The following is a 27,862-nucleotide window of genomic DNA, read 5'->3' as shown; positions in this document are numbered from 1 at the left end:
GTTGGGACCCCTTATAAAAACCAGTCAATTGTGTACAAATAGTCCCTAACATAAACAATGCTTCACATTCAAAGTGCACTCAAAATTGGAGGATAATGGAGATTCGTGTGAAAGCGCCGAATACCCTTTTCAACTGGCTCAAACGGGCCAAATAAACTATGATAGGTCAAGAGTTGCCCTTAATTTGTTCTGTTATGTTATCCTGGACCACAAGAACATGTTCTCATTTGACTATTTTTTCAATCTTAGCATACAAAGCGCATGGGTCACAATCTTCTTGTGACATCTCCGTGTTCCTGAAGTTGCCATGCACTGCTTTTATCTGTGAGGGTGTATTCTAGAATTTTTGCATTCACTTACACATCCAAGAACTAATAATGTTGCAGAAAGTATAGTCAGGCTATCGCATTGTGCGAAGCTTAGGAATATGCATGTCACCACACACCACACCTCTGACTACCTTGAGTGGGTTCGAATCCCATAGGAATAAATATGTGTGAGCTCACAGCTTCTCCTGCCATCAACTCCATGCATTTGACACAAGAAGCTGGTTAACTATTTACGGACACTGATTGGTTACAGGATCACTGTAATTTGCCATACTACCGAACCTGCACGATCCATACAATTGCACAAACTTATTGCCCTTTTCAGTTTTTATTGAAATATTTTCAGCAATGAAATCTAATGGTAGTTTTAGCGACAGTTAACGCATCAAAATCAAAAAGAATGTAACAGTTGCAAGCAAATAATATTAGCATACATGGTTTCAATTTAACTACAGATAAATCAGATGGAAACCGAAAATATGAACCATCTTTGTATTAAAATTATTTAGTACGAGATGTTAAAATAATCATAGCTTTACCCTGTTGTATTAGTAATTAGATATGGGTTATTAAAGCAACAAAAAAATCAACACAGGATTGAATAAGTGATTATGAGAATCATTGAACATATCGACATCTAGCTAATTCAACACAACTAGACTAAGAACAACCAATTTTTTAAGCAAAACAAGCATAAATTTCAGTTAAGAGGGAATGTTTATTCTTAAAAGCAATGTAAGGTATTGGAATAGGCCATAGAAACTGATATAATAGCAAGAAAAAAAGTCATTCAATTTTTTAATTATAAGTGGAATACTTCACCTCATTTACATGAAAATTTTAATACAATCCAGAAATTCATCATATACTTAATAAAACTTCAAGAATCATCCCATAAAGCACGAAAAATTTGTTAGTAATTTAAATTCAGCCTGAAGGATAATTTTTTATTATCTATATAGAGCAGTGAAAACTATTGGGTTAGTAATAAAGGTCAATTTTAAATTTTACTCCCTATGGAAACACAAAAAGTTTACTAAGCCTTTTCAACAATCAGGCTATGACAGAAGCCATGCATGCACAAAAGTTTTTATTATTCTAGTCAAACTTTTACAAACTGGGGAGTCGAAGTCAAAATTGTTTTAACCCAGAGTCTGAAATCTATTGTGGTATTTCCCAGCCGCATGAATGCTTCCCTTGCCGCTAATTTATAGACGGTCAATACAGTTTTTCATGAAGTGTCATATTTTCTAATGATGAATTTCTGAAAGTACAGGCAATATATAATAAGTCTGGTATTAACATTCTTTTATATTCAGTATTATATTAATAATGTATTTATTGGAAAAAAAATGTAGATTATATGTGAAAGCAAAAAAACAACAGAAAAATTCGCTTGAAATACCATGAAACTTAACAATAACAAAAAATAATTACTGTTTTGCTACACGGAGCTAAGGTAAAGATGACAATGACTTATTTCACAGAGGGTCGTGGTGGATTAAACACGGTGAACAAAATACATCTGATTGGAAGCTAAAAAAAAAGTGAACTATACGTAGGTACTGACACTCAACCTATTTCAATGCATCGATATGATCTATATATTCTGGTAATATCCCCTAATAAATAAAATTTAAGTTCAAAACTACTTAAATATGGCTTTTAGGGCCCAACTAATTGATATGAAGCATACTAATCCAAAAGCTACACTTGATATTAAACAGATAAATTTTAAGCCTCCATATGTAGAATGGTAAATCTAAGAGAAGAACAATATATACAAACAAATGATGAGAAAATACTAATGAACTGGAATTTCTAACCATGATATGGCTATACAGAACAAAAAGTTCTTTTTATTTTAGAACATTCATATGATTTACCCGATGATCAATGGTTTTAATAGAAACAATTAAATGTTCCTATTAGGATAGTATAAGTGATGGATTTCTTATGCAAATTATCCCAAAAATTGAAATGAAACAGACTACTCGTACATATCTTCTATAATTTTTGTTTTGATGTAACTTAAGTTTAAAGATAACATGTGTACCCAAGTTATCTTTACAGCATTCTGATAAGTATACTTTTATCCTAATATTGGAGTCAAACAAAGACTTTTTAACAAATTGCTGACTGAATCACATCATGCACGTTTAAAATAAACCCTTGTTTTCTAAAAGGCAAAAGTGAGAATGACGCAATTTTTGAATTTATCCCCATAACAGTCATAAATGAAGAGGTTAGTGTTAGATAACTAACACTCAACAGAAGACAATCCAGAAAGCTTCCACATAATAAAAGCATAAATGAATCATGTAATCAGAGCTAATGTAATTGCGGACTTGCTGAATAAATTCATAAAATTGGCAAGGCATTAGCATCAAGTATATTTGCACACCTCACCTATGATTCGAGGCCTTCTCTATATATAAGGGAAAACATAAGTTAAATTTAATAAACAAGAAGCAAGTAAGAACAAAAATGTCGTGTCACATAAACACACACCACCCACTTCTAAAAAATTTCAAAATCCTTTGAAAAACGCTAAGCGGTTTTCAGATTCTCCCTTTTCAATACTTAAATGATATAGATCAGTGGTCAAAAATATTTTTGGTGACCAAACATAATTAGGAAAATGGATCAGGCTCAGGCAACTGTATACTAAGGATGCACATAGGATATAATTAGTGATGGGATTCAAAAGTTTCTCATTTGTTTTGAACTCACTAACAACATATTTCCTCATTTCAGAAAACCATGTCGTTTTAAAGCAAAAGTTTCGATGATTATCAAGATATTCCAGGAGCCCCGTCTGTGAACGATTGAATTCCATAATTGGATATAATTGTCACACAAACATGGGGGCAATTTAATTTCAGAGCAGCACATTTAATACACTTCTTTTTTAATCTAATCACTAATCAATACATGATTTTAGTACTACCGCAAAACGTAAGCAAACTGATATTTCTACAAGCGATATTAATTACAATCAAGTTTTTCTAATCGTGTAGTTCTATTCTATGTTTGGAAGAAGAATACGATAAAATTTAAACACATGTTCCGTCAGCAGCATTGTCATCAGTGTTGATTGTCATTTGAGAATTTTCCTGAAAGTAAAAACAGAAGCCATTAACAACCAACATCAATTTTTCTTGTCAAATACAACATTTAACACTAAAAAATGGGGTCATATTTTGAATAGCAATAGTTGAACGACATTAAGAATCAATGAATAAAATATTTATTTTTCAAAATTTGCTCTTTGAGAAACTGGAAAAGATGTTTTCTGTGAAAATAAAAGTATAGACAATGCAGAAATTTTGTAAAAAGATACGAGTAATACAAGCAATATCAGTCCGAAGTAAATACAGAATAAATGAATCAACTAGGATGAATACAAAATAATTTACCATTTCAATACACCCCGAAATAATATTTTCAAATATGAAATTCGATATTTTTTTCTCAATTGCATCATGCTCAACAGAGAAATCACATAAAGCATCGTATATTTGTGTAGGGGGTACTCATTGCAGTGCAAAAAAAGACTAGATGGGTGTCGTTTCAGCTCTAAGTTTTATATAGAAAATAACTTTCTGCCTGGCCATCAAATGCCAATTAAGCAAATCAAATGAAGATATTCTAAACTAGTACTTGAGTTGCAAAATAACGATATCGAGCACAACTAGTTTTAAACTTATTTGAATATTCAACTCGTGTGTGAGTAGAGGATATGTCAAGAACCACATTACCTATGTTAGTTTAAAACTTAGTTTTAAATTAGCTTAAAACCAACTACAATCAGGTTATCAACTATTTTAAGTATAGTGGTATTATTGCTCAGTCTGATACAGGTGACCTCATTGATGCAAAAGTGTTGTCAAAAATTATTTTAAGAAATTCTATTGCTTCTTTGCATTCAATTGAAGTAAAAAACATTCAAATGAAATGCTCAATACGATACTAAAATCCACAATATGATTTTAAAATGTAGCCGGTGAACTTTGAGAAGCAAGAAATGTAAAGACATTACCGAGTTCTGGCTTCCCATATGGGAATATGCATTTCTCCCTGGTCAGTCATGATTTACTTAAAATGTGCAGCAAAATTGCTATTAGTTTAAAACAGATCACAAAAATGCAAAAATCTTCAATTATTGCAATGGGTTAACATTATTGCTAAAAAATACAATAAAATTTGGTTGAAAAATACTAAAATAAAAATGTACAAAATTATCTCTTGAGTTGAAATCTCACCGACCAGTTTAAAAATGATCTAAAATTAATGATTTCATGCAAATTGCTACAAAACTATATTAATCAACTATGTTATCAAAACTACTATTGCACGCATTTCGTACCTCTGATTGTAGACTAATTCTGAAATGAATGATAAATAAAATTTATCAAAACTACAATTAGTTAATTAACAAATTAGTCCATAAAGTTTTAGACATCCAAATTGATAGATGAAAATTACTATATAGAATAACTGAAGATCAAAAGACCAAATTCTTTGGACAAGATACTAATTGAGTATTCTTTCAAAACACAAAGTCAATACAATACAATCGATACAAATTGAGTATTCTTTTGAAACACAAGGGCAAATGTCAAAATTTTATAAAATTCTGAAAATATTCTGATAAAACAATTTCTCTTTAAGCTGGTATCTGATCATAGTTTTTCGAAGCAGTATTCACCAAAGAATTCAAATGAGCAAAGTTACAGAAGTTTTCCAATCAAAAATATATTTCAGCTCATTTTCTAAAGCAGCTTTTAAGTTACACCGTTTTTGGGTCCAAGCCCTCATATTATGGGGACAAAAATTTCATTTCGAATAATTCAATAAATGTAATTAATTTGAAATAACATGCAATTCCTTTTATCTAATCGACAGAACTCAAATTTCAGCAGATAGAACATTGGTTGTATTGTGTGGAATGGCAAATTTGAAATCACAAGTTTGAGAAACATAGGATGTTTAATAAAATGTTACCAAAATGTAAAAATTCAGAAAAAACAAAAGGAAGCAATTCGTCATGAAAATTTCCAAATATAGTAAGCTGAAACTGCTGTTAAAACCTAATTTTGTATCATATGCGTTTGAAAAACTCTTTATACCTTCATGTCATTTTCACCGACGACCTTTTTCTGTAGTCCACTATTTTTCTCTCTCTCTTCGTTCAACTGTTCCTGGGTCTGCTTCAATACTGTCTGTAGTTTAGTTGCAGCTTGGCCCAAGTTTTTGGTCAAATTTTTCTCTTTTTCTAAACGTTCCTGTGTGGGTTAAAAAAGGTTGTTCAAACACATTAAAGATGGAGGGAAAAGGACTGCAGCAATATAGCTTAACCATAAGCCTTCATAAGAAAAATAACTCAAAATGGGGATGTCAATATAATGTAGTGTAAAATTAGGGTTGTAATTATTTGGCAATGAATATTTTAAATTTATTCATGTTGCAATGAAAAAACCTATTTTATCACAAAATCAGTGCAGATATGAATATACTGTTATATTTTGAAGATGACATATTGTTTAAAATGATAAAACTAAGGTTCTTTTTTCATATATTGGTAATAAAAAGCATGCACAAAAATAAAAGTGTAAAAGTGATTTTTCGCTGCCAAATCAAACACCAAAAATAAAATATAAAAGTGTTCAGTTTGCCACAAATTTTCATTTTTGCAGAAAAATTTTTTACAATGGAATAGTATAATAGAAAGTCGCATTCAGATACTGCAGCAATAATTATGCGCAACTTTAAGAAATAATCTTAAATGAACTTGAGATATGAAAAAAGATGTTCATTATCATAGGGATAGATATGCCATCCGTCTCCATAGTGGGTATTATTATGGGATTAATTAGCTATATAGCTGGACAAGAACAATATCATGGGTAATTGCTCAATACATATACGTAAATATACCCCAAATTGAGTCAAGAGATAAGATTTTTGCAACAAAATCGTTTGAAAATTCAGAAAAAGTGAAATAACATGGATGTGAAATTGTGTGGACTACGTATCATCTTTTGAATGCAATTCTTGAATTGAATTAAAATTCTTAAAATACAATTTTACCCAAAGTAAAAGCCTTAAGATTCGTATGATAAATCAAAAAAAAATGCACCCTTGCCTTTAATTTAGCCACTTCATCTTCATAGCCATTAGCGAGAGCCGTGGACTGGTTCAGCTGAAGCAAAAAAACATGCAGATTGTGACAAAAGTGAATCATTTGTGCTAAGCAGCAAACTGATAAGACAACATGCGCTTGACTCAAAATTGCCAAAAGAAAGCAGAACGAGGCAAATTTTTAGTGTAATAGAGTATGCGGCTGAAAATGACTAAATATATCACCTAAAAACAAAACACCTGGATGGGTTTGAATTGATAGTATAGAGAGCGTTTGGATAGATACATTGAGATAGCGTTTCTCAAACTTTTTTTGCCCCAGAACAGCTACGCTTTTTATCTCGCCTTGCGAAAAACAGAGAAATAAATAATAAAAATTGTGTAATGGATTCACATTGTGCATCAACTTGTTTGTCACCAGTTGGAAGACAAATTTACGACCCCAAAACACTGAAGTACGGTTGAGATCTCCATGGCGACCAATTTAGTCGCACAATTTCAGAACACTCCAAAGAAGGTCGCGGAACAGCAGTGTTCCACGGAACACAGTTTGAGATACGCTGCACTAACATGTAGGGCTTATTTGAATGTGCGAATCATAATTCACAATGAGTTTTCAAAATGTGTAGGATTGTGAATATAGAAATATTACTACAAAATAGAATTGCGAAATAAAAGCCAGAATTGGATGGTGGTAAATACTATCAGATTAGTTGAGAACACCAAATGATGCATGTGTGATGTATGAATACAACATTCGAGCATGCATCAAATATTTTTGAATAATTACTTTCAAAAACATGCAAAAAAAGAAAAGCACAAAATAGGAGAGAAAACAGAAAAACATAAAAGTCAACAAAGAAACGAAAGAAAACCAAAATCAGGCACAGCAGTCCAACCACAAATCCTCAAGTGGGTTTATACCTCGTCGTTCATGTCAACTCGTTCAATGACTAAAAATCCATCCAAGTCTTGATGTTGTTCTAACACCGGTGCTTCTGTATCAGTACATGCATCAGCAAGTTCAACCTGAACTGGTGATTCAGATTGACACGATACTGATTTTGTCGGAGTGCCTTCACATTGCTGATGCTTATCCACTTGTGGCAAGGGTGAAAGTACGCTTTCTACTTCAACATCGTTACCCTGATTTGGGATTTTATTAGAGCGGGTGAACAGGAACAGATGAAATATGAAAATGATTGATGAATATGGAAGAAATAATTGAAAGAACAAACAGAAAAAATGAGATGAAAAGTGATTGAAATGTGAATGACGCAACAAGCAAAAGCAGAGAAAAATGTCACCAGAAAAATCTTGTGATTAATCGAGGGTTTCAAATTTCCACACAAAAGGGTGAAAAATGAAATTTCAAAAAATATTTTACTTGAAAATAATTACAAATAAATAGATGCTTTTTAAGCTGGGGTTCAAAGTGTTTCAGCAAAAAGTTAGAAAAAAAATATATATTAAAACATTCCATTTCAAGTTTCGTCCTAGGTTGAAGCCCTCGTAATGTTAGATTTTAAGTTTTCAGGATAGGATAGACACCCAGATATTTAGGAAGTTGATCAGTTTTAGCTACAGAGTCATTTTCTGGTAGCATTTTTCCGAAAACAGTTACAAATTAGCGAAGGCAGCAAAAGGGCAAGCAGCAGTTCACGCCGATTGCATGCATATTTGATATGCGGAAATGACAAAATGCAATGGAATAGAAAACGAATAAGATAACAACAAACAGATACTTGTACAAACATTCTCGTAAATCGCAACTAGCTAAAGCATAATTCTACTACAAGCAAAAATCATTTGTGCCAAAGTTTAGATTGGTATTGAATTAGAATTGAATAAATAACAATACGAATAGTTTAAATTAAAAATTAGCCACTTACATCCTCAGCAGAAGTTCCATTATTCGTAACTGCCTCCTTTGAAGCCAGTTGTTCTTTTAGTTCAGTAATTTGGCTTGTCATCTGGTTAGAGAATACATATTATATATAAGGGAACTTATAAATGACATACCTTCACAATAAAAGATGTAGCTCAAGGCAATAGTGAGAAACCAATAAAAACCCATGTGGGTTAATTTAGATTGTTAGATTTTAAAATTGTAAATTAAAAGAAATCAATGAAAATTCACAATTCCATATTCATATCATTATTTTAAATTGTAAATATTAATATTGTGAATCAGCAGAACCTTTAGGACACAAGAAATAAGTTGAATGTTTCATATCTAAGTGTAAAAAATTATAAAATGCGGGAGCGACTAGTAAGAAAATGAAAAAATTATTATCACACACCTCATCAACAAGCTTTTGTGATTTTTGAGCTTCTTTCAAATTCTTACTTAAAGATGATTTCTCAATACCAAGTTCCTGAAAAAAAAAGAGATGAAAAATGGCATTATAAAAAATAAAATTAGACCTACAACAAACAGCTTTAATAACACCTTCTTGGAATGACATGATAATTACCAAATCCCAACCCGCCCGTTCCTGTTCTTTGTTTTTGACACTGGACGACCACAGCAAATGGGTAACATGCACTGCAGAGCGCTAATGATGGCTAGCGTGATATTTGGCGTTTCTATAATTATGTATTATTATTTATGTAAAGAATGACATACTAATGGAGCATACATAGTGGCATATATTAGTAAATATGACGTTTGAGTTGTTCTTATCATGTAATCTTATGTTACATTCTTACATCGTTATAGAGGTGACATGGGAAAACTATGGCCCGCAGGCCAAATTTGGCATGTTGTGTAATTCAATCTGGCTCGCCTCATGCTACCACAACCAAATTAAAACCAAATCTTGATGTTTTTCAGCTAAAAAAATAGCTCAAGGAATTTGTTGAGATTGCGATTATTATCAGTTTTGGCACGAGGCTTATTGTTTTCAATTTTTGCTATTGTAACATTGTAAACATTTTTCATAAAATGTAACCTTCCACATCCCACTCACATGGCCCACTAGTGTAGGTGGGCAAAAATTTTGGCCCCTGGTCCAAAAACCTTGCCCACCCCTGTAATAGAGCAATAAGTTCAGCATAATTTTCTGAAATGATCGAAATCTGTTCTTAAGTTTAATGCAAAAGAAAATCGGTCTTACAATTTCATCACTCATTAAAATTATTCTATTTAAGGCGTCTATTATCCCACCTCTATTTTTTTCCTTAATTCTTCAGATTCCTGATGAGCTTTTGATGCTTCTTGATGCGCTTCATCTACTTTCTTCTTCCAAACTCCTTCCTCCACTTCAACTGAACCTTGGAGTTTGCATAATATTTCCTCCTGTAGTTTAATTTTCAGTTAGGAGATTTAAAAATAATAATCAAAATAGTCCACAAATAATCAAGCAAAACAAAGATGTTATAACATAGCATATTATTATATATCTCAGCGATGTCCAAGGAAATAGAGTCTTTGAACAAAATCCATAATTGCATAGCATCAAATGAGTAATTGAAATATTCATAATTACTGTTATAGTAAAAAAGACCACTTGCCACCATGACTTGCCTACTGTACGTCTTCTACAAAAAAAAGGGCTACTCCGAATACAATAACATGCAGCAAAATGACGAGTATACGATTGCCCTGTTTTTTAGAAAAACAACAATATTCTCTAGTTTGGCATTAGGCTATTTGCTGGATTTGTGATCAGTCAATGAATCTGAATCCAAAATCTTCGATTATAACAGGATAACGACTAGACCAGTAGTATGCAACCTGCAAGCCAAATGCGGCTCAGGAAAAAATTAGGCAGCCCACAGCCAATTCGGAATGGTGTGCGACTTACGAAACGAGTTTTAAATTTATTTTAATCTGGCATGTGCAAGTAATTCCAATCCTAAGTTGCAAAGCCTATATTATCTATGCCTATGACAGTACAATGCTTAATAATGGCTAGCTTGTGGGAAGCGAACAACGCATGTCATAATTCAAATTCAATACCCAACATTTTTGTGCCTGCAATTACTTAGAAAGACTGATGTTAAGCAAAGGTGAAGCCCGCGGTTTTTGTATCTGGCACTCCTGTATTAGAAGTTGCACACCCCTGAACTAGATAGGCCATTGAACTCAGATAATAAGAGTTGTAAAGCATATCAGAAGACTTGCTATACTAATTTAGATTAGGAACTATACTATTCGTTATCATGCAATGACTAATATAATACTTACAGTGGAATTGAGAATTTTTTTATATTTTTCACATTCGGATATTGCGTTTGATAAATCATTTTGTTTCTCTTTTGAATCTCGTTCAAGAGATTTATTTTGGTCCTTGACGCTTTTCACTGAACTTTCCAGATCGGAAATCTTCGACTGAAGTTTGGAAGCTTCACCCGATTTCTTTTCTAATTGCGATCGAAGCTGAAAATGGAAAAATGAATCTACCATCCACATCCTACAATTTGAAAACTAAAAAACCAAACTATCTCTAAATAAAACGGAGCATCGCATAGGTATATGTACATAGAAGCGAAGTTCTTTCCTTTGCACAAGCATATATTATTTGAGTACAAGCTTACTGAAATTAAATGTAAAAAACCTAAATTGTGGTGAATGTTCCCAAAATTGTGGGGTAACATCCTGTAATTAATTGAAAATAAACTTAGAATCAGTCTTCTCACATAATCTCTCATTGGAACTTCTTAAAATTTGAGCAATCGGCCCAGTAACTTATAAAAAAGGCAATTTTTTGTTTTAACAACAATTCGATAGCTCCAACTTGTATAAATGTATTATTTTATATTTTTAAACTTCTTAAACATATTACCAAAATATTTTGAAGGATATTAAATGGAACTTAAAGTAAAAAACAGCCTAAAAACCAGCATCTATATCTTTGTCAAATTTTAAGTTAACATTTTGTTTTAAATTTCAATATTTGATCTTTTGCCTCAATAAAACCCTCAAATTCTCCAAAACGATAAATATACAACAAATATAACGTACAATTTCCATTTGTACACTCTTTTCAAATGAATAAATATCACTGTACAACTAAAGTTATAACATTTATCACTGGACTTTTACAAAAACAACTGCTATTAAAACATGCACCAACTCTAATACAAATTCGACCACTGTCTATATCTTACTAATTAATAACCACAGAAAACCCATCACATACAAACCTTATCAGCTTGAACTTTTGCTTCTTCAAATTCTACTTGAGAGTCGTTTGATTGCACTATTTGTTGTGAACTTTCAGATGCTTGATTGACAAATGATTTTATCCACACTTCAAAATCCTAAATATTGGAATATAAAGGTCAGAGAGAACACATATAAAAAAAACACATAAAGGATAGATATATTAAAACACAAAAATGCAATTTAGTTAATATTCTTACACTTTTTTCAAAATTTCGCAACACATGAGAACACATTAATAGGAAATGCACACAAGAAGATAAATTAATACATTCAATAAAACCTAATGAGAGCGACCGTGTTTACCAATATAAGTTTGGTTGATGAGCAAAAAAACAAATTTAATTTTGAAATAGGAAACAATATAAAGCTATATAAAGTTTAAGTTAACCACTGAAAATGGGAAATCAAACATAATTCATAAATTCTGTTTTAAAATTACCTTTTCCCTTATTGAAATATTAGGAAAAGCATCTGATAATGATTGCTTTACAGATTCCTGTAAATGAGCACGAACTTCATCACCTTCCGCCTGAAATGGCGAGAAAAACAACGATTTTCAAATTAAACTGTTGCCATAAAATTTGAGACTAGCAATATTCTTACTTAAATTTTAAGATCGTAGAAATCAAATCCAGTTTACCAAGAATTTAAGAGTTATACCATACTGTTGCAAAGTTTTGTGAACTCACAATCACAATGCCAAAATAGGATACCAAGCACTATTTTTAAGGCTTGGCATTTTCGAATACCTGAAGATTTCAGAATCGAATTGCAAATTTTTTCCGAATCTCGAATACTCGGAAGAAATTCAATCGTATGTGATTTTTTTATTGTAATGGGTACACCTGACACATACCTCACTAAAAAATGGAATTCATCACAAAGACAGTTCGATGTGTTTATCACACAATAGGAAACATGTTTTATCAATAACTAGAATTGGAAGAGTCATATGACAAGATGACTTGCAAAAATATGGATTCATTTAAAAAAATTGGGAAATTTACCCCAACCTATAGCAATCAAATAGGTAGCGATTCGAAATTTTCATTCGAAATGATTCGAATGAATTTAATATTCGATTCGAAGTGCCCAGCCGCAGTGAAATTTTACATATCAGTGGATGCTTATACAAAACCTTGTTCAGAATTAAAGTCTGGTAAAAAGAAGTCAGTTGATCACAAACACAGTAAACAGTTTTAAAAATAACAGTTTAAAATTTATTAAATTTTATAACATCAAGCATAAGTGGTTCTATTCACACAATGCATAATCCAGTTTTCTACAGACTTTCTTTTTACAATTTTCATTCGAAAAATACTTAATTGAACTAAATACAAACCTTAGTAGCAGCTACTTTTTCTACTGATGTTTTTTCTAATGATGTCGCCAAATCCATTGCTTTCCAATTTCTTTCACGCAAATCCTGACAAAAGACAAAAGTATTTCTAGCATATAACAATATCCACAAAACACAAGGCATTGGAATTTCTAGTCATAACAATAGTAGGCAAGTGTGTACAAATTTAGTCGCACTATTTATAGGAGAAGGGGTATACATGCCTAATTATTAGGAAGAGAAATACATAAGATCAAAACACAGCACATATAAGTGTTTCTCACATTATTTTTCTTCGTTAATTTATCAACTTCATCTTTCAATTTTTTGGCTTCATTTTTAGATTTTTCCAGTTCTTTTTGTACTTTGGTCACTTCTTCTTTGTCTTGTACTCTGTTAAATTTATTAATCTATTTTTATAGAATTCATCGGTGGTTGGGGTTACATGAGACTAACTCCATATCCCTCTATGCCTTTGTGCTAGTGAATACCTATGGATATAATGCAATGTAGCAGGAATAAACATGACTATACTATGTAATTCAAGAGTCTTGCCGCAGGCTAACACAACTGTATTTCTGTAAAGTTTACATCAAACTTTTTATCTGAGGAAATCTGACTTTGGTCAGAATGCGTTTGTGTTAGTGTGCAGAACTCAGAAGTCTAATAAATTTTAAAAGTAATCAATATGTAAAATATTTCAACACATTGACACTCAGTTATGCCAAAAGCTAACATTAATTACTTAATATTGTCATAATTTTGACGCCAGCGGTCGTTAGTTCAAACACGAAGTACAAACACATAGTAAAATACCAGCAGGTAATCATTTAATCGAATACTTTTACACAAAACAAAATAAACGAACTCACGTCTGCTTGTCTGCCTCAGCTTTGACTTTGGTCTCCTGAATAAACAAAAGTATTAAATGGTTAATATCTGCTTACGTAACAAATTTTCTTATAAAAGGTTTCATGGCATATCTGAAATTGTAATCTTTATATAGTTTAAGCAACGATTCATAAAAAAAAAAAACTTCCAATAAAATATATTTGGAAAAAAAGTCTCAGATAGGATTGGATTTTCATACTTATCTTGAGCGCGAGGAAATGACATAAAACTGTTTGGTCATAGAAAACACAGTATTTTGTTGGATTACCCCTTTATGTCTGGTTCAGAAATAGTACATCAAATATTTCCGATAGTTGGACTTGATGGTAGAGGAAGACATAACTCACCACTGGTTGGTGAGGATGAATCCCTCTTTGCCATGACAATGGTGTTCCTAATGCTTAGCAGGATGCACCAACCATCTAGCCATATAATATGAGGGATGATCCAAAAAAGAGAATCCAGGTTATTGGGAACATAACTTTTTTTCAAAGCGTCCTATATAACTGAGATTTTTGGTTACTATCATTGCATACAGGCAGAAGTGTTAAATACCTTTTTTCATTCTCTTCGAGAAGTAATCAAGAAATTTATGATTACTGTTTATTCGGAATTCTGTAATCCAAATAAAATTTAAATATCTGTCAATAAGCAAATGAATAAACAAATTTCACCTGGGAAATATTGACAATTTGAGAATTTAATTGAGCAATCTGTTGTTCCATATTTTGCACCTGTTCTGAAAGAGTAGAGTTTTGTCTTGTCACATCCTGAAATCATAATATTTCATTTATCAATATTCAGTTTAGATAAATAGTAAATGATTAACAAGAAAAATATACATTATAATAAAACTCAGTCAGATTGTTTCGCCCAGATGGATGCATATCTCAGCCCTCAACTGATCAAAATTTAAGCCCAAGAGCAATTCTCAAATCTTGAGACAAAAAGGTCAAATGTGATATGAAAGTGTTCCCATATACCACATAAAAATGTTCTCATAAATTAAACTGGAACTGCAAAATTCTGGATGGAATATCAGGTCCAATCGCACAAAGCAAATTTGAAGTAACAGTTTTCTAGTGTCTTCAAAAATCTTCTAATATTAAAATTGTGCAGTCCATTAGCTGCAGAGAAGAGCGATTTTTTTCCAATAACAACAGCAATTTGGCGAAATGATCCATATATACACTTTGTTTGCAATAAAGTTAATACTCTATATCTACCTTTATCTTAGAGTCTCTTTCAGCAACTATCTGTTCACTATCAGCGAGTCGTTGTTCGAGTGCCCGCTGTGTATCAGCTTTCGAATCATTGTCTTCAGTTAGCGATGTGATTTGCTCCAAAAGTTTAGTTGAATTACTCTGCAATAAAAATATCCAAATTTCAGTATTTTACTAGAAAAGATTGTAAAAAAAAAAGAAATTTGCCTAATTAGATCACAAAAATTCTAACTAATCGTTGTTGAGAATTAAATTTAATATTTATGCATCAATAATAAACTAGAAACATTTTTGGGGTTCCATATAAATTTGAAGTCAAGAAGTCATAACACTAAAAGCGTGTACATACTAATTTTACATACTAATATGCAGAAATTTCTTATAGTTTCTTATAGTATGCTATTCAAAAAATATTCTCTGACAAACAGTTTCAATTACAATTTACAAGAAGTTTGATTTAATGAACATAGACAAAATAATCCCAATAGTAGAATTTCTCAGCTACAAAATTAAATTTTTACAAAAATATCAGTACTCGCACAGATTGAATTTACATATACCACAAATATCTACGAAACCGATACTAATAATGAGATAACAGAAACTACAAAAACAAGCATATATTACAATTTAGGTTTTTGTGAAATAAGAGCAACAAGTTGATATTTCAAAAATTAATTATCAGAAACTGGAGAGCATCAAATATTATAAATTCAATATAGAGTTCATCATATTCTATTCGTATTCAGCATTTTATTAAATATTTAAATTCATCCTTGACAGAAAATATACCGTATTTCCTAGCTATTAAGTCGCTTTTCTGGACCCAATTTTTTGGCCTGATTTAGGGGGGGTGTCTTATTGGGCGACTATTCTTATTTCTTACTTTATTTTTTTAGGGGTCGGCTTATTTTCCGCTCGAGTCTTCTCGAACACGGTTTGTGTAAACTTTATTTCTGAATTGATATATTTTATAGTGTATTGTATTCACTCCTGCCAATCATGTTAAATAATTGACTTTGGACTGCCAGCTGTTATTTGTCTTATTCTTTATCAGTTTTGCGATTCAGGGAAAAACCACACTGGAAAACACAGCTGTTAACTAACCCATGGACTACAGCGCAGTACTTATCACACCATATTCACAGATTATTTCAACGTTCCAGTTAATGGGTTGTTCAAAATGATTAAAATTACTTCTTAAGAATAGGTAATTCTGCAGTATGATTCTACCTGATACAAACATGACCTGGTTCTAACCATATAAAATCATGAGTGCATATTGGTGCCCAACTGACAGAGAAGCAATTTTTCTGCCCGTCCTATCGGAGGGTCATATGGAAAAACCCTCTTTTTAGTGCTAAAAATAGGTTTCGTCTTATTTGCTGGGTAGACTTATAAGTTGGGAAATACAGTTTTAGTCCTAACTTGATTCTTCAAACCCAACATTAGTATCGACAATATAACCAAATGTACACCTTGGCTATATGCTGTTTGCATATCAATGAGTTTGCTCGGTGCCTTGTTAGAGGCAAAACTGTTTGTATACACAGACAGCGATTTGGTAGCATGCATCAATATTATAACTACTTGCTAAATATTCTGGCAACCGTGGGGCTGTAAAATAAATGGAGTCCTGAAAATATCCGCTATACATGCACAGCTGACGATATGAACATAATATAGCCATCCATGATCTAAAATAAGCATATATACTCAACAAAATACCTGAATCTATTCAAAGTTGATTACCACACCGCACCAAAAATAGCATGCATAGAAAAGATCGAAATAAAATCATTTACCAAAAATACATAAATTAGAATATATCATCCACAGATCCATCCTACCTGAGTCGTCTGTAAATCAGCTTTGACTTTTTGATACTCGCCATCAAGAGTGGTATAACTTTGTTTCAATTGCTGCAGTGCTATGACTTGGTCGTTCACTTGGTGGCGATAATTTTTTTCATTCTCAACCTAGTGGCACCATTAGGAAAATCGAGAAATCACCCAAGAGCAGATTTTTGATAATTATAGTTGTACAAGCATGCAAGTAATTTATAGTGATATTATTCTACTCTGTGCTGAGTAATTGGATAATTGGAGTTTAAATTCCATATCCGAATAAAGCGGTAGACTTAACTAACTGTTGCATCGCAGGTAACACCTCGAGTTCAAATCCCATACCCACCACCTCACCCGGTATGTAATAAATTGGGTAGGAAATGCCAGACCAGGAAGACTATGGTCCTTACCAAAATAATAGCTCTATACATATCGTTAGATATAGAGGGATGCTTGCACATGGCCTGGTTCAGAGCGATAGCTACGGAAAGAGCATCGTATAAAAAAATTGTGAGAAACAGACCCCAAAAAAAGAAACTTATTTATTGATATCACCAAAAATATTTTTTATTAAAACTAAAATGCTTTACAATACTATTAACTTTAAACTACTATGAATCACCAGACACTTCATAGACACAAATATAAGATTAAAGAAAAGTAACTAAAGATCAGCCACCTGTATCTATCTACCATTACAATTTTTTTTTTTCAAAATTTAGTGAATTTATAAAAAAAACTATCATTACAATTGGAAGGATATACTACATCACCTTCCATGCAAAACTAACCTAACGACTTATAACACATTCATCAAAACGCATCTACCAGAAAAAATTGATCTCAAGCATGGACTGTTTACAATCACACTCTGCTGATCACAGGCTCATACATGCTCCAAATATAAACTCTCATTTCCTCCATCTCTCAATACAGAATCTATATATATATATATATTACCTGTTGCTGCTGTATGGAACTGTATTCTTTCAATTTCGATTCCAGCTCAGCACATCTATGTTGAGTTTCTTGGAGTTTATGTTTAACTTGCTTCAAATCACCAGCAAGTCTTCCATTCTCAGAAACACTACGGATAAAAAGGATTAAGTTAGAAACAAAGCTTAGAAAATGATTAGGTGAACAGAGTAGAGCAGTTATTTTTTTAGAATCTACCATAATGAGAAGACTAAAACAGTTCAAATGGAATAGCATCGGAGGTTCACATCCCATGCCCACCACCTCAACAAGAGTGTACTAAATTGAGTAGGCCTTCCGAAATATCAGCGGCCGCTTGTGCATAGCCATGTTCATAGCAAAAGACGTATAAGTGGTACATGACAAAAATTTATTCATTAGTGAAATTCATAAATATTTTTTGCATATGACAAAAAGTTGAGACTAAAATTAGTATACTTAAAAATAAAATATTAATAGTGTAAATAAAAATTTGTAAAGTAAGCACTTTAGCAAAATAATTTTGACAGAGTATGATGAAGGCTAATCTTCCAAGTGTTATAGTTTAACCAAAACACAAAATAGAATACGTACACTGATGCATGTTTCTGAATTTCAGTCATCAAAATATTTTTCTCTGCTTTCAATTTTTCAGCAACACCTCTCATCTCATCATAATCACCAGCCAATGCAATCTTGTCCTGTTAAAAATATTTTTAAATTAAGAATTGAAGAGTTAAATCACATATATTTCATTAACAGTATTTTATTAGTTAACAACTAATAACAATAACAAAGAAAATTCTGAAGCTTAATAACAAATTCAGTCCTGTAAGGAGATCCATGGCCATGAATTTTATAATTACTTACACAAAAATAAAAATAAATTATCTAGCACTTGAACTCCTCTGTTTGTTTATGATTGTACCCAAAAGTTTCATTAATCTAGGATGCTTTGCACAGGAGTTGTGTGCTCTCTAGAATATGTTCCAAATGACCTGGCTTCTGTTTTTCAGTTTACCCTGTTTTACACAATATAATTACATATTAAAAATTAGGACAATCTTGTTCTTGTTAATTTCAAATATTTTCTTCATATAAGTTTGGCATACTAACCTGCACTTGTTTCATTTCATTCGAGTGACGAGCATGCGACATCGCTTGTTCTTGTTTATGTTTGTTATCGGAATCCTGCTTTGCCTTTTCTAGTGAAGACAATTTGGTCTTTTCCACCATCAAATCCTGAAGCAAAATAAGTAAATAGGTAAAATATATTGAGACAAAGATCACAATATGCTAGTAGGTCGGTTTTATATAGCTGTTGCTGTCACCAAAGAAAATCACTGCCAATTGGGAATAAACAACACCAAATCGAGAGTCTGCATGTACTGTGCAAGGGACAGATTATAACAAAGCCATTTTCGCAAGATGAAAAAAACAGGAAAGAATTCAGAAAAAAATTCAAAAATATTACTCAAAGTTGAAAATTCAGAAAAAAAAAATTTTATTCAGAGAAGTGGTGTATTATCCTATTATTTTGGTAGACCGAAACCATAAAAAAAGATTCTAAAAGCTTGTACAACTCTTGTGCAATTGATTTATGGTTATATTTATTAAAATACACCAATCAAAAAATGTGAAACAAGAATTTGACGAAGAACACATGAAGGTTTTTCACAGAAAACCAGTCTTATCATATGACTATACTATACATGACGTTGTGTATTTGATTATATTTGAACAATATATCTATATATTAAATAATTTAGCCTCTCAGATTTGAATGTAAACTTGCGGGCTATACTTGTGCAACCTGGCTAAAAACCAATGGTTTACATCAGGGCTTGCAATTGAGGGTTGCAAGTCATTGGCGGGCCGCACATATTTTTAGAAAGTTGGAAACCGAACAGATGATACTTTTTTTAAGTAGTGATACATCTCTCGAATAGAATCTAGGTTAATTTCCTCATTGCATTACATCTCAAAAAATTCCATTTGAATATTTTCAGCGTCATTGAACCCTTTACAGTTTACACTTAGCATCAACTTCTCTGTGTTTTGTTGCCATTTGTCTAATTACTATTAAATTATAGGCTCATTAAACGAGTTATTGTGAATAATATACTTGTTAGGTTTTAATATAATTTTGTTTACACGTGTCTTACAATAAATTATGTTATTACGTAAAGAATATAATCGTCAAAACAGCTGTTTTGTTACTATAATTCATTGAAACGTTGCAGGCCGGATTATATTACTCCGCGGGCCGTATCCGACACCCGGGCCGTAGGTTGCCGACCCCTGGTTTAGAGGTTTACTTGTAGGGAAATTCAGTCAGGAAATTCAGAATTCACACACACTAAACATGAGATTATGATTTCTATATGCATTATAGAATGAAATTTCAAAGCAGAGGAATATCCTGAATATAGGCACTCATGGATAGATGAGATTGTCAGCTATTTGGGCATGAGTTTCAATTAAACATATATAGGATATTATTAACCCTAGGGTTTCGGCCCTGCCATAAATGGCTGATCTGTGTCATAATTTGGGTTTATGGCTAATTTAAATGTATTTTGGGGGGTCAATAGTATTTCATAGTGGTCTGCATGTGAACAAAACCAATTTCAAAACTCAAAATGTTTGAGTTTAAATTACCCATGCTTGATCCGAGTGTTCTTAATTACGGTGATGTCATCATATTTTTTTTATGTATAATTTTTATTTTGCAACAAGGTCAATTTTATTTGTATGAGTATTTCAAAGCTTAAAAATAACCAAATAATCTATTGTTAGTTGAAAACGAAGTATTTTGAACGCGCGAGCAACGTTCTTCGGCTCATAATAAACAAACAAAGATACCAGACAGCACGCGATCAAATGCTCTTCGATAAAACGAATATCACTTCACTTACAAATCCCAGTCTTGTTTTATCTTGAAGGTGACGTATAGCTCTTCTAAAAGAGAACTCTTTCTCTCGCATATCAATCACGTGTCGACCACAGCGTTAAAAGTGAGAAACTTTTTCTCGAAATTTTTTGAATTTTCTCTCTTCTTACTGGCATATGGTCGGACGCATTTACGCTACGTAATGTGGGCGCGTTTTAGTGGGAAGCGACGAAAATAAGCTTTTCAGGGACACATTAATGGTGTCTTTGGCATTTTTGGTTGGTGAAATATTAAAAAAATTATAGAAGGGTGTCAAAATGACCCAGGAACACCAGGGGTCATTAGGTTAAATATTTAGATCGACTATTGATAGAAATACAAAATAAACAAATTTGAGTCATTTTTCTATCACTAATGACACATAAAAATAATCACCGGTACTTGTATCGGAACTGTTTCATATAGAACATAATTCAATTACATTGATTCACGAAAGCAAACATCCCATATCAACATGACTAATGGAAAATTATTGGTAAAAGCGTGACGCTCAACAAAAAATGCACAAAGTCAATTCAAGTCACTGACTGACACGTGAAGCACCCCCAGGCAGTTTTACATCCTAGAGATTGTTCAAGTATTTAAAATACTTCTAATTAAGTACATTTAAACTAGAATAAACTCCCTAGAAAGGCGGCGTTTATTTCTACGACCTCCTCGTCTAATAAAGCTGCCCTGAGGATATTCGTGTGATTAGTCTCATTACAAAAATGATAAATAGAAGCGGCAGATTTTAGTGGTAACTCTACATTTACTAGTACAAAATCAATTTTATTATATGGAAAAGGCAATGCATGAAGGTAACATACAATAACTAAGCCATAATGGCATTCTATGCAACTTTTAGATACACAATTCTGTTAGTGTCGGAAAACACATAAGTTCAAATCTGAAAATTTTTACAGAAATTTCAAAATAACGAAACAATATATTTCAAGAAGTATTCGATAAAACTAATATTGAATGCGGGCCTAGAAATCTACTTGTTATTATTAATAATAGATATTCATGATTAGAATTTAGAAATGTTATTTTTACTGTTACGTAATTATTTAATTATGCCTCATTGATTTAGTTTACTCCAGTATATCTATTGTAGAAGCGCCAGCCTTAGAATAGTTGGATCAAGTACCGTATATATAACTGTGTAATGTATATTTAAGTATATAATCGTGTTAACTCTCAATCTTTTATAAAGTACTGACCTGTTTCAGTTGTTCTATTTTATTCTCAGCAGACATGCATCGAGAAACATATTGTTGTAAACCACCTTCACTTTGTGAAAGCTGTTTGTTGGCTTTATCCAGTTGTTGTTGCAAATCTTTAATCTGTAATTATACAAATGGAATTTACAAAACTAATAAACAAACTGAATCATATCTTATTTTAGAATTGTTGAATTAAGAATACAGCATGCAGGTCTGTCTGAAAGGAATTGAATATTCGAACGCATTCAAAACTCAGACAAGAGGATCTAAGCGCGCGATATCTCAACTGGTAACAAACGACACAGAGAAAACAATAAGCCTAAATTCAGAATGTATTCGATATTTCATAATCTCAGCATAATATGCTATTATATTAGGAAATCGGAATACTAAAACATTTGCATGCCAGCTGATTTGGCCCCAGCTGGCAAATATTCTCATCCTAACAAGAAGAATTACAGTCATCACACATTTATCAGTAATAAATTATTTTTTTTTTATAAATCTTGTTGGAATCATAATTCTTGAGAATATTTTTATTGCAACACCTGACTGGCATTGAGGCAGGGCAACAAATATACCAGTTTTAACAGACAAATTACGAATACAGTTTATCAGTTGAGAATCAATTCATTTTTTTAATAAGTATTAGTGTTTTTATAAATCTTGAGAACAATTTTTATTGAAATGGCAGGCTGTCAAAAGTCGGATGTCACCAAAATTTGGTACAAATTCACAAAGTAAATACTACAGAATCAGAAGCTGTACATCATCTGCTTCAAACTATTTTGATTGGTCCATTAACATAAAGTAATAAAAAAATAACAGTGATACTCCAGTATCGAAAGCATGGGAGGTACTTCAAACAAGTCAATTGATTATGTTGCAATCAGTACCTCCTAGTTTAGTATGGAGAATATGTGATAATTTGTATATTGTTATTTATGTGAGCATATCCATAATAATATTATTCAGTTCTATACTACCAACTATTATATATTTGAGCGTTACAAGACAAAAAAGTGAATGTGTAAATTTTGAATATTTCAATTGAAAAATTACAAAGAAAGCTAATCAATGTTGGAAGTGATATTCCACAAAGTATTTAAGTAAAAAGCGATAAAAATCAAAAACAAACGTTTCCTTATTTTATCAAAACATTTTATCAAACAAGTTTTTAACCCTTGGGTTAGCCCTTGTATTATCTTATGGTAATTGTCAAAGAATAGAAATGGTATTACCTTGCTTCCACCTCCGACATCAATTCCATACTTCTGCTTAATCATAGTAATAATATTCTTAACATCACGTTCACCAAGATTGGCTTCCCTCAGTTGGATGACAATTTCACTTTCAACTGTTTTTAAATAAATAAATATTAATTAACAACAGTGTTAACTCTAAGCAAATTATGAGTGCGAAAGTGCTTCGCAGTCCAAAAAAAAAGTGCGAAAGTGCTTTTGCCGATTTTAACAAGTTAGGTGCCCTAGCCTTTCATATAACCCATTTAAAACGGCATAGATACTCGAAAAAGCGCTCCTCCGGTTAATACTATGAATTAAAGAGAAGCCTTTTCGTTAACGGAATCCCTTTAAGCGAATTCGTGTTTAATTAAAACAAGCGAATTCATCGGCAACGAAATGACATCTGCTAACACCTGCCTACCTACTTTCATGCAATGTATCACGGTGTCAGTTGCTTACTTGCGTAAACAGCAAAGACTTTCACATTTGTTACTCCTTCCATCTAACAGACAGGAGGCCGGCTGGAAACCATATTAATTACAGGGTGGATCGTTTGTACAAATCCGGTGCAAAATAATCCCCCCCCCCCCCCCCCCCCCCCCCCAATATAAATAGCAATCAACTAATTAGGGTTAGGTGCGCTAGAAATTCAACTTTTCGATTCATCCCTAAACCTAATCTGATAATTATTAATTTGTGATTTTGAACCGCTTTGAAAGTCGCCACCCGCTGTTTTAAAAGATAGGTTAACCTACGTTCCCTCCGAAATATTACGCAGGATACTCCCCTGTTTTAGGAGATAGGTTGACCTACTTTCCTTTCAAACTTTTTTCTCCGAAATATTACACAAGATCACTTTGAAAATCCTCCCGTTTCGTGAGCTAGCGTGACCTAATTTCTCATTTACATTTATATTATACTATTTCAGAGCTTCCCCAAAGACAAGTAATTTTTAAATGTCCACATGCCTTGGTTTGCGTGCGAGTTAGTTTAAATCGGGCAGAAAACATCATATATTGGCAAAATGTTTAGTAATGTCATGTACTTTCAGCATTCATAAATAGCACTCTTTGTAATGCTGCTGACCTAGTATCAAATATTCGCATCACAACGCCACTTGCGAGGTTTCCATATATTTCAATTACACTAATAGGAACGATGACATCAAAGAGTTTTCTTTTGCGAAGGTACACTAAATATAACGAGGGTGATTCTTGAGAAAAACATGAATATAAAAAATAAACGAATGATATGATAATGGATCCCAAATAATTTTGAGAGTGTCTCGAAATACCAATCCATTTGATAAATAATTTTTATTCGACCACATGAACGCTGATATCCTGAAAATTAATGTTGAAAGAGAATTACGCATTCTCAGATATCGGACATTCAGTCCCGATATTCAATCGTTCATATGCACAAATCTCACATTAATAGTAGTTGCTACCCAAGTTTGTAAAGTTTAGAAACCAACAAACAGAAAATAACTAACCTAAAACACAATTAAAATTCAGTCGGCAATAAATTCGTCGCCAAGACGATGCCATACAAAACAAAAAAGATTTGGTCGCGAGAGTTACGTGAGATGACTGCCTTTGTTTTTTAAGCAGAATGTAAAAAAATTTAAAATTAATAAACGGGAGTTACGACGCCCTTTACACATCGTGTGTATTAAACTTCCCTGGTAGGTACTTTGGTAAGTACTATTATTATTGTACCTATACACCTGTTGGAGTATTTCGGACAATTTCGAATTTAAAATAAATGAAAACCAGACATATAATGAAGACGCAAAAGTAAAATGAACATTTATTGAAAAAGTTATTATTTAAGAAAGACAACATGATCGTACAATTCCGCCAAAACCTCGATGTTCGCAAGTGAGATGATAAATAAATACTTCCCTGTATTCGATCAATTAACTTTAGCGTATCGTTGTTCTGCCAACAAACAGCCGGGTGCAAAATATTTCCGTCCTGTGATATGCTCAAATATTCTCGATATTAATATCATACCCTCGCGTATGTACTTTCTATTAGCTCTTTAGTGATCCCTTCCATCCTTGGCCAAGTCATGTTTCGAATATGTGAACATTTTATTCGGCCATACATGGCCGGCGGGATGTTAAAATTGTAAACAAGAGAGAGGTAAAATCATTCGCGAATTTCGTTATAAAGGCTCGTTTACGAATTGTTGCGCCTGTTATCGTCGAAAATGCTTACACTTGCTGTATTTTGAGGCATTCAAGCAGTAATAATTAGGGCATGACATCATCAAAATCGTCAAGTGAGATCTTGATATTGCAAATTCCGTAAATAAAATTGCGAATTATTCGGTAACGAATTCAGCTTTAATGACCGTCGGGGTATTGTTTTGTTGAAAATTATTATTAATTTGAGAGCGCCAAAAACATACAGTCCATACCGATGCGACTGCAATTTATATGGTCGCAATTGGTGTGGCGCGTTTATTAATAGTGTAAAATAAATTAAACAAATATCAATTATAACCAAGCCTGTCAGTGTGTTTATTTTCTGTGGGCAGGAATTGTAAAATACCATCTTGAGACAAATTCACTTCTATTATAAAATCTTAATTTTCAGTTATTATCGTTATACAAATAACGTGTGGCAACTTTTTAATTTATCGACGACCTTAATTAGGGAAAATATGTATTTTATTGGGAATGCAAAATAAATGTAACAAAACACATTTTGCGATATAACCTTGTATTTTCGAAAACGGGTTTCCTGAAAAGTAGAATATGATCTAAATTAATCGCAAAAATGTTTTATTTTAAATGTAACAAAACACATTTTTCGAGATACAACTGTATTTTCAGATACCGGGTGTCATGGAGAGTAAAATGTGATCTGAATTCACCGTAAATAATGTTTCATTCCAAATGTATCATAACGCATTTTTTTGCGATATAACTTTGTATTTTCGAAAACGGGGCGTCACGAAAATTATTAATCTAATGTTTTATCTATCGTCTAACTAACGTCTGGAACACATCATTTTCGGGGAGAACTCTAGCCCGCGAAACGTCATTTAATTTAAAAAAGAAAATGTTTCACGCATTTCAAAACGAAAAATCACCAGTAAGTGGACAAGGATTCAACCCTCCGGATTCAGTATTCTATATCCCCGTGTCAGAACTTTCTGAAGAATGGAACAAAGAACCCGTCAAACCGCCGCGGAGAAAGGGGAGTATTTTTGCACTAATAATTAGGGCGTGACAACATCAAAATCGTCAAGAAACTGGTGAATTTGCAAATTCCATAAATAAAATTGTGAATTGCTCGGTAACATTTTAGCTATAATTATCGCCGGGGTATTGTTTTGTTGAAAACACGTTGAAACTTGAGGGAATTAGTTACAATTAGCGCCTGACGTCTATTAGGCACTCGAGCCCAATCTTTTTAGCATTAAGTCGCATACGTAAAATATCCTGTAAAAGAAGTGCTGTTCATTAACGTCATCTCGTCTTATGACCACGCAGAAATGCCTTTATAGCCGAATTATTCAATCACTATTTCAAATCCACATTCAGGATTGGCACAATTTCAGATTTGCGAAGTTTATCACCATAGAAATACATGAGAAAGTTAATTATCGTCTTAATAAATATCTGCATCACGGTATGGACAATAATATTACCATTCGCATAAAATTGGGACGGTAAATTTACAAATCTTGATAGGTAATATTAAAGCCAGCGCAAATGTTAATTTGAGTCCTCAATGTCTTTAACAGCTGTTGCCGATGTGAACGAACAGGTAAACCCGAAATATAAAACTTCGATGTCCGCCGACCCACAAGAATTCATATTTGTAAAAAAGAGAGGACGGGAATACAGATTACCCAAAACCTGGATATCGCCGCCAAACGATCGGTGACAAGAACAATTAGCGATTACAACGGAATTAACCAGTAAAAAGGCTTTGTTGCCGATTTTTTAATGTTTCCACCACGTTTATTCGGTACTCCTTAAAAATATTCGATTTAAAAAAATATTGAATTTTGCCCACCCCTCCTCGCATATCAATGACGTCCTTTCAACATTGTGATTACAATAAAATGGCACTTAATGGTATTTTGTGAATTTGTTGATTTTGCAAATCTGTGACATGCTGCTAAAAGTTTCGTCTGATTTGAAAATAGTGCAGTTTGGTCACAATTCATCCAAAGTGACTATAACAGGTTACTAACACTTTTTATAGTCATTTTGAATTCATCGATATCATTGATAGTCACATGACCACTCTCGTTCAAAGAAACGCCCGGGAAGCGTTTTTTGCGGGAGAAGCGGAATCCGTGTGCTTGTATAATAATCATATTATAAACAAGATTTTGCTGTTAATGCAAAAGCTTTATATCCTATGTCTGCATCTCATAGGTTAGAATTCCGGTAAATATCGTTATGATATGCAGAATTGAGTTACAAAAGTACCAGTATGTTACTTATTTGTCAACTTAATACTCGAAAATATTTGTTAACTTTGAATTTTTATTCCATTCAAAATCGGAAAAAAGTGCTATTTCTCTTCA

The 27,862-nt window shown here is 32.6% G+C and overlaps 1 protein-coding gene across 8 annotated transcripts in view; it reads right to left on the bottom strand.

Moving 5' to 3' along the window:
• Positions 1-638: 638 nt before the first annotated feature.
• LOC120339855 (uncharacterized) overlaps positions 639-27,862 on the bottom strand; it is a 31,061-nt gene continuing 3,837 nt past the window's right edge. Inside the window, exons 5-26 of one of the 8 annotated variants that reach the window (XM_078116447.1) lie at positions 23,303-23,421; positions 22,059-22,181; positions 19,017-19,142; positions 18,495-18,601; positions 17,907-18,033; positions 16,950-17,078; positions 15,103-15,240; positions 14,551-14,646; positions 13,858-13,892; positions 13,270-13,378; positions 12,989-13,072; positions 12,086-12,175; positions 11,625-11,741; positions 10,666-10,857; positions 9,643-9,774; positions 8,777-8,851; positions 8,366-8,446; positions 7,398-7,619; positions 6,478-6,534; positions 5,462-5,617; positions 4,699-4,717; positions 639-3,445 (exon numbers count right to left, since the gene is read on the bottom strand). In XM_078116447.1, coding sequence (XP_077972573.1) covers positions 4,712-4,717; positions 5,462-5,617; positions 6,478-6,534; positions 7,398-7,619; positions 8,366-8,446; positions 8,777-8,851; positions 9,643-9,774; positions 10,666-10,857; positions 11,625-11,741; positions 12,086-12,175; positions 12,989-13,072; positions 13,270-13,378; positions 13,858-13,892; positions 14,551-14,646; positions 15,103-15,240; positions 16,950-17,078; positions 17,907-18,033; positions 18,495-18,601; positions 19,017-19,142; positions 22,059-22,181; positions 23,303-23,421 — 2,321 coding nt within the window. In that variant the 3' untranslated portion in view covers positions 639-3,445; positions 4,699-4,711. The remainder of the gene's footprint in view (positions 3,446-4,698; positions 4,718-5,461; positions 5,618-6,477; positions 6,535-7,397; positions 7,620-8,365; positions 8,447-8,776; positions 8,852-9,642; positions 9,775-10,665; positions 10,858-11,624; positions 11,742-12,085; positions 12,176-12,988; positions 13,073-13,269; positions 13,379-13,857; positions 13,893-14,550; positions 14,647-15,102; positions 15,241-16,949; positions 17,079-17,906; positions 18,034-18,494; positions 18,602-19,016; positions 19,143-22,058; positions 22,182-23,302; positions 23,422-27,862) is intronic. The other 7 variants (XM_078116446.1, XM_039408064.2, XM_078116448.1 and 4 more) reach the window with 7 other exon arrangements.

This window comes from Styela clava, chromosome 9 (assembly GCF_964204865.1).
Source record: "Styela clava chromosome 9, kaStyClav1.hap1.2, whole genome shotgun sequence".
NCBI classification, from domain to species: domain Eukaryota; kingdom Metazoa; phylum Chordata; class Ascidiacea; order Stolidobranchia; family Styelidae; genus Styela; species Styela clava.
Note: the sequence above shows the minus strand (reverse complement) of the source record. Positions and strands in the feature narration are given on the sequence as shown.